Here is a 12,818-nt window from a genome sequence, read left to right as displayed (position 1 = left end):
TCCAGGATGACAATAAATCAGAATGATGAGCACTTTAATTTGCTTCGAGTAAGTTAGCATTAACTTTTTGTTAAGAAAACTAATTATCCTAATTGTGTGCTTCCTGTACATGATTTATTTAAGGAGTTTCCAAACCCTGATTACAGTAGTAAAATCTATAAAGAGAAAATATCAGACAAAGATTTTTAAGGGATTCAGTGGCACATTAGCATATTTTGTATTTACTGACCCATGTGAAAGCCATACCCCACTAGATGAAGTGACCATCACCCTGGGAGTGATGGGAGAGGTATTATACATGATATTACAGCCTAGCATGGTAGCTGCTTTTACTCTCTCCTGTAAAACAAACTCAAAATTTAGGGCCTTTTTTTTTCAGTCTGCCCCCACACTACAGTATATCATGATCCTGATATAAAGGTGAGGATAATCTAAATATCACAACTTACTTGGTTTTAGATCCAAATAATAAGTTAAGGTCTTGGCATCTTGAATGATGATACCTACAGTAAACTTGCTGTTTATATGCAGTTGCTCAATCCTGAGGTAGGTCATGAAGTTAGGGTAAAATCACACCATAACATAGGTTTGTATCACAACAGCAAAAGAGAGACTAGTGGGATACTGCACAAGTGAAACCAAACACAACATCTCAGGTTTCTGACTGACCATTCAGCACTGAGCTGTACCCTCTTGGGTTATTGGCAACAATCAAACTGCAACAAAATCCACATTATCAGTGTGCAAGACAGAAAGTAACCAGAAATAAGGGAAACCTGGTAAGAACCAGATGGCTTTCAATCTGTTTTTTTGAGGCTTCCATTCTAGAAAGACTTACAAAAACACTCACCAGTTAGAAAAGCATTAATAAAATGGTTTTTGTAGTGAGGCAACAACGGTCCCAGGCGCCTTGTGGCCCGAGTCAATGCCTCTGCTAACTTTGTTCGGTCTTCTACGCTACGATTTCCCACACTGAACTCCTGGCAGAGTATTTCCACAACCTGCAAAACAATAGTTAGTTATACCTAAAGTTATATCTTCTCATAACCACAAAAATTGAAGAGCAGTGTAAAAAGACACTCTCATTCAGCCCTCAGTTTGTGTAATGCTCAACATCATTCCAACCCTTTAGTTCACAATAAATATTTCCTTTCATTGAAGATGACAGCTTATTGGTTGACCTCAGTAATCTTCTGACTATACTGAGGGAGAAGTGTCAGGTACTCTCTTTGATGGTTCTCTTATTTGGCCTCATATTCTTAACTCCAAGCTCACTCTCATATGCAACTACCAATGGCATATTCTGTGTTATCATGTTTATTGGTGCCACAGAGAATTAAATTATTCTTACTAATTTTAATATACAGTAATATAGCAATCAAAACCTTACTTCCACTGCAGAATGGACCAAGAGGAATATTGCTTTCTTAGAGGTGTCAATAAAAACCAGAGACTCCTCCCCTAAATCTTGTTTCCTAAGACTATTATGATAATGAGAACCACTCAAAATTGCTTAAAGTTAACATAAATGGAAACCTAACCCTTGTTTGGAAGCATCTTAAAAAAAATGGATTATAAATACTAGCACTGATGTGTGTGGCTTGACAGAAGTACTTATCTCCACTGTTGGGTGAGCAAACAATGAGACTACCTATTTAGTGGCTGGCAAACCTGGGATCAATTTGGTATTGTCGCCCAAAAACCATCATGGTCAATTTGAGAAGAAAATGAAAAGTGCACACAACCTGATGAGATGTCAAACATTCTTAGGACCCCTTTACTCTCCCTTTAAGGGCATTGGTTGTAGTAGGGATGACACTAATCACTAATGTCAAGTTTCCTTAGTGAGCAGAATACTGTATACCATAAAACTCTCTACATTCTCTTATCTCTCATCTAACATAAGCTAAAGTAATACATAGTAATCTAAGGCAAATTTTCTTGGTGTTCCTGTTATATTTCAATACCTACTAATAAATCTAGAGATGAATGGTTCATGCTAAAAAATTATATTACAGTATATTATGTTTATCAAATTATTAATCAAATAGGAAAGAATCATAGCATGTGTAATTTACCTTGTCTGGAAAAGCATCACACAGCACAGCTAACCCCTCAACAGCCATGAGGTACAGATATGAATCTTCTTCTTTCAGATTATGTTGGAATATTGATAAAAGATGCTCCTTGTGAGTCATTGTTTCTTCATCACGTTTCCCAATCAATTTGCCTAAATCTAGAAGGGCATGTCCACGTATTGGTAACAGTGGGCTGAACAAGTCCTCCATGGCCTGTTTGTAAGAAAAACTGCTTTGCTTTTCATTTGTCAATTTTTTTTTCTCGGCTTTCCTAACAGGTGCATTTGAATTTTCTTCAATTTTATTGTTAGAATCAACCTCCATCTTTATGGAAGCACTTGTTTTACTTTCTTTTGCCTGAAGGCCACTTTTCACCACACCATCAGTTTGAGTATCAACATCTGGCTCTTCCTCTGTTTTCATATACTGTTTGTTGCCTTTCATATATTGTGGGGTAGAGTTTACCCCATCATGATTTTTAACATCTACACTTCCAGAAGAAGTGTTTTTGTTGGCTTTCTTAGTGCTTGCCACAGTTTCAGGTTGACTGTTAACAACCCCATGGGTTAGAACAAGATTCTTCAGTTGCTCAACAAATAAGAGAACTGTTTCATCACTGATATTCTGCACAATTTCTGTCAAGGATGGCAAGAGAGATTTTAACCCATTCCAGTCTTCACTTGCCATTTTCTTTCTTAATGTGCGATCACTTACATAGCAAGAAACAAGCATTATGACATTCATAATGAGTGACACTTGTATTTTATGTAACTGTTCATCTTCACACTTTTGACAGCCTACTCTTATAAGTGTATGAACAACTGGTACTGCAGCCGACAGATCCGTGAATAGATCACTTGTCACTTGATCATTTTCAGATAACTGTGTTAAAAGACTACAGCAAAGAACAATACTTCTCATTGCTTCAACCTGGTTTGCTTCAACTTCTTCATCAGTGATAAGCATTGTTGAGGGTATTTCTTTCTCATTTAGAGATGTAAAGTCTATATACAGAGCCAATCTCTCATAAAACAATAAAACAACTCTATAATTTTTCAGCTGCTCCAAAATAGAAATAAGACAAATAGAAAGGTTTTCATCTTCTTCCAAAACATTCCTCTTGTGTGACTCTACAATAACATCCATTTTAACTCCACCATCATCATCAACAGAAAACCTTAAAGCTGAGTTTACTGGTGGTGACTGAACACAAGTCGTGAGGCTGGATAGAACAAGGAGTGTTTCAACAACATCCTCTGGTGATAGTTGAGATAAATACCTGAAAAACATTACAAACATAAAAATATAAAAATATAAGAATACTGTACAGAACATTTTTAATAATATTCCACATATTACATGTGAGTAACTGAAGAGAAATTGGACAATCAAGCAACTAGTTCAGTGACTGTGCATGAAGGTGTGAGTGATAAATCTACTTGTCTTCACATGAGTTTGCATGGTGATTGTAGTTGAACGATGACATATTGAAAGATTATTTGTAGACTTATACTGTACCCAACAACTAGATGTTGAGTATTTTACTCTTGACATGTGTTTTGACCTTACAGTCTTCCTCAGAAAAGTTAATGACACAGTGAATGGCAGGTAATCTCACTGTCATCTGCTCTTCTGAGGGAGACTATAAAGTCTATACACATGCTCAGAGAAAAATTCCCAATGTCCACTTTTGCTACCACACTCCCCTGTCTAAATGAGTCATATTAACATTGAGTGTTAGAGAATAATTAATTAAGTTAATGTGAAGGGGTATTTACAGAAACTAATAATACAGTATAAACAAAGTGATACAAATACAGTAATTATATTTTATTGTGCTGTATTTTGTTACTGAATCTTTATGCCAAACATTTAATCTCTACTGTACTAACAATTTACTCCCTCTCCTCCGTAACTGTACTATACTCACTCATGCTTCCATTTCTTCCCTCTTTATACACTCTTCTGTTCACTTGATTATACTCACAACATTCTCCGCCTTTCCTTTATCTAAAACCTAATCATAAAATTTTTATCCCAATTTTCTATCTCTCATATCTTACTGGTAACTCTATATGGTATTTCCCTGGTAAACATTGGAGAGGCCTTGACCATGCTTACACTAATAAAAATCATATAATACTGTACATATACTAAAAGTAAAAAAGTACTGTACTGTATTAATACTGTACAGTATTTGGAATTTGAGATTATATGTTATGTGGTTAGTTACATTGAAAAAGCTGGTAATTATTCTCTTTTACTTACTTACAAATGTTCATATTTATTTGAAAAGACAGACCCCACTACAATATATGCTAAGATGACTTATGGTTGTGATATTATGCTGAAATCTGGCTCTAAGTCTGAATAGTTTTATCTCAAGGTAGAAGTTATGTTGACTTACTTGATATACCTGTAATAAAATTTTCCATGAACCACACTTGTTTATATTTAATTCCTTGATTACATTAAAAAACATACAGTATCTCAATGACCTCTAACACATTTGAAGTGTTTGATAATACTTTTCTGATATCTTGGCTTGCATTATCAATTTCATGGACACCTAACTGGAAATTAAGTGTTTTCTGTTAATTCGATATACTGCAGAGCTCACTCACCTAATGATGATTTGTCGTGCCAGGGTACGAAGGCGAGTAGTAGCCAGCGCAGCAATCATCATCAAAGGGTTGAGGACCGGACGGAGAAGGTTAGTCAAGGCTGAACTGGGAGGTGGAATTTCCACAAACAACTTGTGAATTCTCCCAACACACATTGTGAGGTTGAAGTTAGCACACAAACTGCAATAGAATACTTCATGTTCTATAATCTACATCTGATATTATAAATAAATATGAATGACATTAGATTACATACAGTCTCTCCTCGACTTACAACGGGGTTCAGTCCCGACTACCAGGTCGTAAGTCGAAAAGTCGAAAATAATTCTAAAATGGGGGTCTCTTTTTCTTCTCAGCACCATGCGAACTCTCACTTTTATGCTTGCCAGCCATTTTAAAGGGAATTAAAAAAAAAAACTTTTGTCAGTACACAGCACGATCACTAACATTGGGACTCGAAAATACGTAATGTGAATAAATATTTTATACGACCATGGCCGTCGTATGTCCGGGTCGTCGGAAGTCGAATATGTCGTAAGTCGAGGAGAAACTGTTTACAGTACACCTACTACCATTTCTTACAAGAACAATTGCTGTCTTTTCCTACATCCTAAAGCAAACAACAACAAAAATAAATAAAACTTTTGGATATATTTTCCCCATACTCGTGTTAAAAAAAAAATTTAAAATATTGTACAATGCCTTGTCTCCCTCTTGATGATGGGAAAAACAGCCACAAAATGTACAATAAAAAAGGGCGCTATGCACTTTAAGATCCATTACCTAGGTACTGAAGAGTTTCAAAAAATATAAAGAAATCTTTGTCTTCATCTAATAATTCCTTTTTTCTGTTTGTACATTGGGGGACAGTCATTAATTAAGCTTCACAAAAATAAGTAAATAAAAAATGTGATGGCAAGAAACACAAGGATCCCATCAACTATAGGAATCTGTGGCATAATTATGAGGCAAGTAAGGAATGTATAGTGTCTTCTCCACTAACCAATCATCAGATTTGAGAGAGATGCCTATTTTTCCCCAGAAATGTTCACCAGATTTAAATTTCTACTTGTGAAAATGAAGAAATCTTTCTGAAATCTTTTTTATTCTGAAGGAGACTGAAGCCAGGTTACTCATAACACCAGGCTACTGACTAAGGGGTCCGTGAGTCCTTGGACAGGGCAGTAGGTCATATTAGAGCCATGAACTGCCCAATTCTATATTCACACATCATTACCAATGCCACTTCCCTGTAAGAATTTGCCAGTTAAGTACAAACTAAGGGAGATTGGAGAGATCAGAGTCATCTGGCTTCAGAACCTACTAGAAAAGGGGGAGATCAGGGTCTATCCTCAATTTCTGCAAATTTTCCTAAAGCCAGATGGCTTTCATAATAGAGCCAGCTGAAAACAAAAGGTCCAGCACTGTACAGCCAAACACTTGCTAAAAGAGCAGCAAACTACACAAATAAGCAAGAAGTAACTGGTTTAGTTTAAGGGACAATTTGTCCAGTTGAATGAACTCTAATGAGTAATTGGAATTTTCTATCAACCAGTCAGGCTTCACACCAATTATTCCAGCTAACAGACAATTGTCAATAAAAGTTACAAAAAATATGTTGCCTTATATCATATGTATGAACTAATCAGAATTGGCCCTAAAATTAATACAGTAAAGCCTCGAATAACAACGGTAATGTGTCCTCCAATATTGCAGTGTAAGGTGAATCATTAATTACCATTAAAATAAGCAATAATAATGAGATGCGTTCCCAAGAGTGACCTTTCCATATCTTTTGTGTGGTTTTTACCCTCTTATACCCCAAAAACAATACAATTAATGAAAATTGCAAACTCTATTCTTTAAATAATGTTTCTGAATGCACCTTATACAATATAAATGAATAATAATATGGTCACACGAGAGGAGATGGGACGCCATTGTTTTCGTTTGTATTTACAGCCGGGAGTCTGGGACGATGGTTCTACACGACAAAATGAAGAAAATAAGACCCTGGTTGTAGCTGTAGTAAAATTAATGTAAAAAAATGATTATACAGACCTAGACCCCGACTTACGACGGGGTTAGGGACCCAAATCCAGGTCGTAAGTCCGACATAGGTAAAAAAAAAATTTTTTTTTTTTAATAAAAAATCTACAATGAAATACAGTACAGTAAAAGTAATGAATAATGATGAATGGATACAGTACAGTGAAGTAATAAATAATAAGGAATGGATACAGTGTGACTGAGCACTTAACCTTTAATGTAGTCAGCTGAATGCACATGGGGCCCCCATAATTTTCTAATTATACATGGAGACTACATTAACTGGAAACGTTTCGGTATAGAAAATGCGTGTGTCATTTAAATTTTTTTTTTTTTTTTTTTTTTTTTTTTTTTTTTTTTTTTTTTTTTTTTTATCTATATCTGAGGCGGTCGTAAGTCCCGACGGTCGTAAGTCCACGTAGTCGTAAGTCGGGGTCTAGGTGTATATGTTTTAAGTAATGTTATTTAATGCTAATAAATGAAACAATAGAAGTAGCTAACCACTAATGGTAAAGAAAAAAAAGTGAGATGGACTGAGAACGCCAACATATACGTGAACATTTAAGGATACCACAGTCATTTATCTTAAGAATATGGACAAAAGATTCATTATTGTTTATTACCGACTATGTATTTGATTGAATTAATGTTTATATAATGTGAAATGAACAATGCAATTCATTAATAATAAGTAGAATATTAAAACACACATGAGGAGACAAGACGGTACTGTTTTCGTGAGTGACGATGGTTCTACATAAGAAACTGAAGAAAATAAAACCCTAGTTGTAGCTGTAGTGAACTTAATTTAAAAAAATTTAACACCTGTATGTATGTTTTAAGTAATGTTATTTAATGTTAATAAATGGAACACTGGAAGTAGTTAACCACAAATGGTAAGTAAATAAAGCAAGATGATTGGGAACGCCAACGTATGTACAGTAAGTGCGTACATGTGGAAACATATCGTCATTTCTCTACATAAGAATATGAAGGCAACACTTATTTAGTGTTCAAATATGTTTTAAATAATATTTACGAATGTAAAACAAAAATTCTACTCGCCAATGGTGGTAAATCTAAAACATAAGGACAGCCAATGAATATTGTGCGAGCTTTTACTCAGATGACGAAGTCATCAGGTTCAACTCTGACTGAAGCTGTAGGTTCAACTCTGGCTGAAGCTGTAGGTTCAACTCTGGCTGAAGCTGTAGCTTTCCATAAAGCTGTTGCTGAAACTGTTACTGAACCTGAAGTTGTTGTTGAAGCTGCTTATGATGCTGAATTTGATGGTGTAGCTGAAGTTGATATTTAGGCCTTCGAATAATAAAGCTGTCGAAATAACCTTGCACAGCTGCTTTCTTTTCTCATTATACATCTTTATGTAGAGGTCATTTGCATTTATATAAATTTTAATGCTTTGTTCTGTTAATGGATCCACATCATAAAATATGTTCACTGCTTGCTCCATATAATATCCACAGACCTCTCACCTTTTTCATATCATTTTAACACATCTAGTTTCTCGGCTAAGCTTATACACTTTCTATTAGTTTTTGAAACACTTGCTCTCTTGCTCATGTTGAATAGGGATGCAAAAATGCTGTAAGAAACCTGAGAAAGTTTTTCTCCTGTTCCTGTTCAGATGCGTGAAAACAAATGGACCGCCAAGCTCTGACTGTTGTTTACTGGCGATGCGCATTACCACTCATTAGCCAGGCAGTTTCTTTGCGCAAGGTGCTCTTCTTTTTTTTTTTACAGTAACTTTTTTTTATAATACATATCGGGATTTAGTTATTATTTATATGAAAATGTAATTTTACTTTATTTTTATTATAATTTGGTCGTAAATATGAATGAAATATGGACATAAATTGAATTGGGTCCTAGATTAACTCGGGTCTTAAATATGAAAAGTTGTTGGTCAAACTGTTGTTATCAGAGGCTTTACTGTATTGCTCTACAAGTGCAGGAACACACTGAGCATTCTGTAGCAGTTACACTAAATATACACTAACAAATTCAATTTCAGAAAATGTAATACCTCGGTGCATCTGGTTGGGTGGTGTTTTTCAGGGGTTGCATCAATGTGTTGGTTACATGAAGTGCTGTCAACGTGGCAGAGCGCTGAACCATCTGTGCTACAATAAGTGTTATTACACGAAACACCTCTGGCTGAAGGTTGTCCTTATTGATCAGTTCCGACAGCTGCAAATAATATCGTAGATTAAAAAGATTAATTACAATAAAAAGTGTTATAAGCCATAAACTCATTACCCAATTAAAGTAAAAACCTGACAAACTGCAAATCTTTACTTAGCTATTGGTTGCATTAAGGAAATTTCATAAAAAAATTATATTTTCCAGTATTTCTACTACAGTATAGCGGGAGGCACTGCAAAGGACAACAGAAGGCTGAGAACTATGCACAGCATTGAGTGAGAATGAGTGGGACTGTGAAGTACAGTAATAGTGAAAAGAGCCATGAGCAGGAGTGATAGGGAAAGCACCAAGGAAGAGGGGCAACCCAAAGTGAGAGTAGTAGTAAGAGCAAGTGCAGGAGCACTTGGGCAGTCTGGCCTGGGCAGGTGGTGAGCATGTACTGGCACTATGATGGGTGGGTGCTGAGCATGAGATGCCCACTGTAAATATTACCACATAGACTAAGGCTTGGACCACTTGAAGTGACAAGTGAGATGAGGACCACAATAAAATTAAGTAGTGCTGCATGTATTTCCAAGCTACTAAGTGAGGTGTTGCTGTGCTCCATAAGTGAGCTGGTGGTGTTGAAGGTGATGGTGTCAGTCAAGGTGAAATAGTGATCATGGTGAGGTGGCCTGAAGGATTTGGTGGTGGTGTGCTTGTGGTGCACATCCAAACGACCTAACTGTTGAAAAGTAACGCCCTAATAATCATATTGAGCAAAATATTGGCTTCCTCTCTTACATACAGCCTAGTGACTGTAATGTATTGCATCACAAGCAGATCATAATGAATAAGACAAACATTCATAACTCTTGGGGTGCCATTTGTGTCCTTTGACTGACTGACGAAGGTAAAATGTGTTAGATGCATTTTATAAGGAAAGTTTTTAGCAAGCTAAGGCAGATTTGATACAGCTCTTGTAGATAACACTTCCCTTTTACAACAATGGTAAGCACTTATTTGTAATTTTTTTCTGTTTTCTTATTAATTCTCTAGACTTATCACACAAGTCAAGTGTTATTTCTGTGTTTTATCTTGAGAATAATTCAAAGGCAAGAATTGTACCTTGTATAAGAGAAATATGTATGAATGAATCCAGTTAAGATAAAACGGTGATTAAGGAAAATCTCAGTAAATGTGTTAACTGTTGGCTTAAAACCAAGCCTTATATACGGTATGTCACAGAAGTATGCTAGGAAAACCTAGGATACAAAGTAACAAAACATCTAAAAGAGGGTATACCCCTTATCAATATAGTTTGTGAGGATCCATAGTACAGTACATATAAATTATGGTGATTTCTGTTTGGTCCATTATAGATCTCAAATTTCAACCCTTGGAATTAATATTGTTTTGTTGAGAGCTGACAACCTCCTACACCAAGGGTAAGTCTTGGTACTGCTTGTCAAGCTTCCTAAGAGTTCAATACAGTACAGTGGTCCCTCGGTTGATGAGCACAATCCGTTCTAGAAGGTTGCTCGTTAATCGAAAAACTCGTTAACCGAAACCATTGTTTCAATGGGTTTTTGGGTAATTGGTTCCAGCTCACCGAAAATTGCCTAAATTCAACAAAAACGGTAGAAAAATACACTTACTTTGAGGTGTGTATGTAGAAGGCTCCTGGATGATGATGATGATGATGGGAATTAGAATGGGGGTGGAGGAGAAGGGAGAAGAGAAGGCATTGGGGTGGAAGAGAAGTCACCCCATGGCGCCATTTCACCCATAAAATTTTAGTTCTCTTGGTGTAATTCAAGATTATTTTCTTTAAATCAACACTGCATTGCATTATATATTGTCAATATGTAAAATAAATTTCAAAATGACCAATAATTTGCTTGCAAACACAGAAAAAAAGCATTTAGTTGAAGAGAGTCTCAAGCAAGATGTTACCTCCACTGAAAAGACACAAAGACTGACGCCTGTATGGTGTGTTGAGAGACTGGATGGCGCGCATAAAACTAGTTTCATTACCTTCAATTATGTTCAATAATTGTTAAAATGACAAAAAATTTATTATTAAACTTTTAAAATTATTGAATAGTATAAACTTCTTGATATTTGCTAAAATGGTAAGGAATTTAAGCCCTAGAACCGATTACTGTATTGGCGGACTAATACTACAGCTGGTGGACCGCCAAATGCAAGCGAAAACATGTTCAGGTCGGCTCGTAAGAAACTCGTTAATCGAGGGATTGCTCGTTAACCGAAGTTAACAATCTTATGGAAGGTAACTCGTTAACCGAAATCTCGTTAACCGAAATCTCGTTAACCGAGGCACTCGTTAACCGAGGGACCACTGTGCATAGTTACATTGACACTAATATCATGAAAAGTCCTGACAAAAATAATTAGAGGGTGATACACAAACAAACACATTCTTTAGGTTTACAAATGCAGTATAAAATGACTAAATTGGTAAGTAAAATATCTAAAACCTATGGATCTGCAGAATATTCTCATTTTTTAATTAGTAAACAGCACATACAGTAAATGCGAAGTTGAATATTAAATCTGATGAATATAGTAAAATACACACCTGAGGTCCCAGTGTGCTAAAAAAGAGGTCCATATCTTTAAATTTAGCCTGGGCAATGAGCGTAGCAACAGCCTCACATCGCCGCCAGTCCTGTTTGTCACAGATAGTGAGACCAGCAACCACTACTGCACTAACACCACCTGCTTTCATCAAGAACCTGCGTACAACCAGTGACCTGCACACCTTCCCTAGCCACACACCACCCTGAAAAAGTTATTTTCTGAGGAGTGCACATCTTATACTGTACAAAGTTGAAACTGCAAAAATTTTTCTGCTTTAAGACAGATAATACTATAACATATGGTATAGAGGTATGTGTATATTATATGGGTATTTCCTCAGACTGTCTGATCATGTCTTCAAGGTAAAGAATAAAGAAAAATTAGAGTGCCTGTGTAGCCGGTACCCTGGTTATTTAAGTTAACAGTTTGTGTAGTTGGATACCCAGGTCAAGTGTATAATAAAGCTAAAATGTCGGCTAATTCTAAACCTCACTGATATAAGTCTTATGTTTTAGTACAGCATATGTCTCCCCAGTAGTCTTCTAATTCCTTGCCTGATACTGCCTCCGTTAATTTTTTAGAAAAATTGATTAGAAGTGAAGGTCTAGGTTAGGTATAGAGTAGTTTCCTTTGAAGTTATATTTCCTTAAAGATTACTGGAGCCCTTGATACTATACATCCATTGTTATTTGCGGTGACAATATTGCTGGTTTAATAAAAATGGATTTTAATGTTTTTATCTCATATTATTATATCTGTAACCCAAAACCACACACAGAACATTATCAATACAACATAAATAACATAAACATAACATAAATCTCAGTGGGGTACCTGGTGAAGCAAGCTCCTGCATTACATAGCCAGGGTACCTAGCTACACAAGCTGTGCCAAGAAAAATATATGGTACCGCATGTGACTCATGCATTTCGTGCAATTTCAATTAAAGTCAATTCATGAAGCCTCAAACTGATTAGTAAAATAGCATCTCTAATGGTTAAAAATTTTATTCAAGGAAGAGACTTCCCATGTGCCAGTTCTATGAGAGGAAGAATCTCCTACAGTAAATCTAAATTTGGAGAACTCAAACCAAGAGTGGAAAAGTCACCTGTACAATTCCTTGAAGTAGTAGGAGATGTTGCAGTGTAAGGGTGGTGTCCACCTTATTCATGAGAACCTCAAGCTGCTCTCTGAAAAAAGCTGCATCCTCTGGAAAAGTCTTCACTTCCATGGGAGAAAAACAAAGTTCCAGAGTAGCACTCAAGATCTCTGGGAAAAGGGATCTTCGAACACCAATGCCTAATGACTCGTGCTGTTGTAG

The 12,818-nt window shown here is 36.1% G+C and overlaps 1 protein-coding gene across 2 annotated transcripts in view; it reads right to left on the bottom strand.

The window, feature by feature from the left end:
- Positions 1–12,818, bottom strand: part of LOC121860401 (transport and Golgi organization protein 6 homolog) — a 33,144-nt gene that overhangs the window by 14,902 nt on the left and 5,424 nt on the right. For both annotated transcript variants that reach the window (XM_042357522.1, XM_042357523.1), the window contains exons 6-11: positions 12,606–12,809; positions 11,496–11,699; positions 8,796–8,959; positions 4,703–4,882; positions 2,079–3,357; positions 851–1,001 (exon numbers count right to left, since the gene is read on the bottom strand). In XM_042357522.1, the coding sequence (XP_042213456.1) occupies positions 851–1,001; positions 2,079–3,357; positions 4,703–4,882; positions 8,796–8,959; positions 11,496–11,699; positions 12,606–12,809 (2,182 nt within the window). The remainder of the gene's footprint in view (positions 1–850; positions 1,002–2,078; positions 3,358–4,702; positions 4,883–8,795; positions 8,960–11,495; positions 11,700–12,605; positions 12,810–12,818) is intronic.

Source organism: Homarus americanus, unplaced genomic scaffold (genome assembly GCF_018991925.1).
Source record: "Homarus americanus isolate GMGI-L3 unplaced genomic scaffold, GMGI_Hamer_2.0 scaffold28051, whole genome shotgun sequence".
Classification (NCBI taxonomy): Eukaryota; Metazoa; Arthropoda; class Malacostraca; order Decapoda; family Nephropidae; genus Homarus; species Homarus americanus.
Note: the sequence above shows the minus strand (reverse complement) of the source record. Positions and strands in the feature narration are given on the sequence as shown.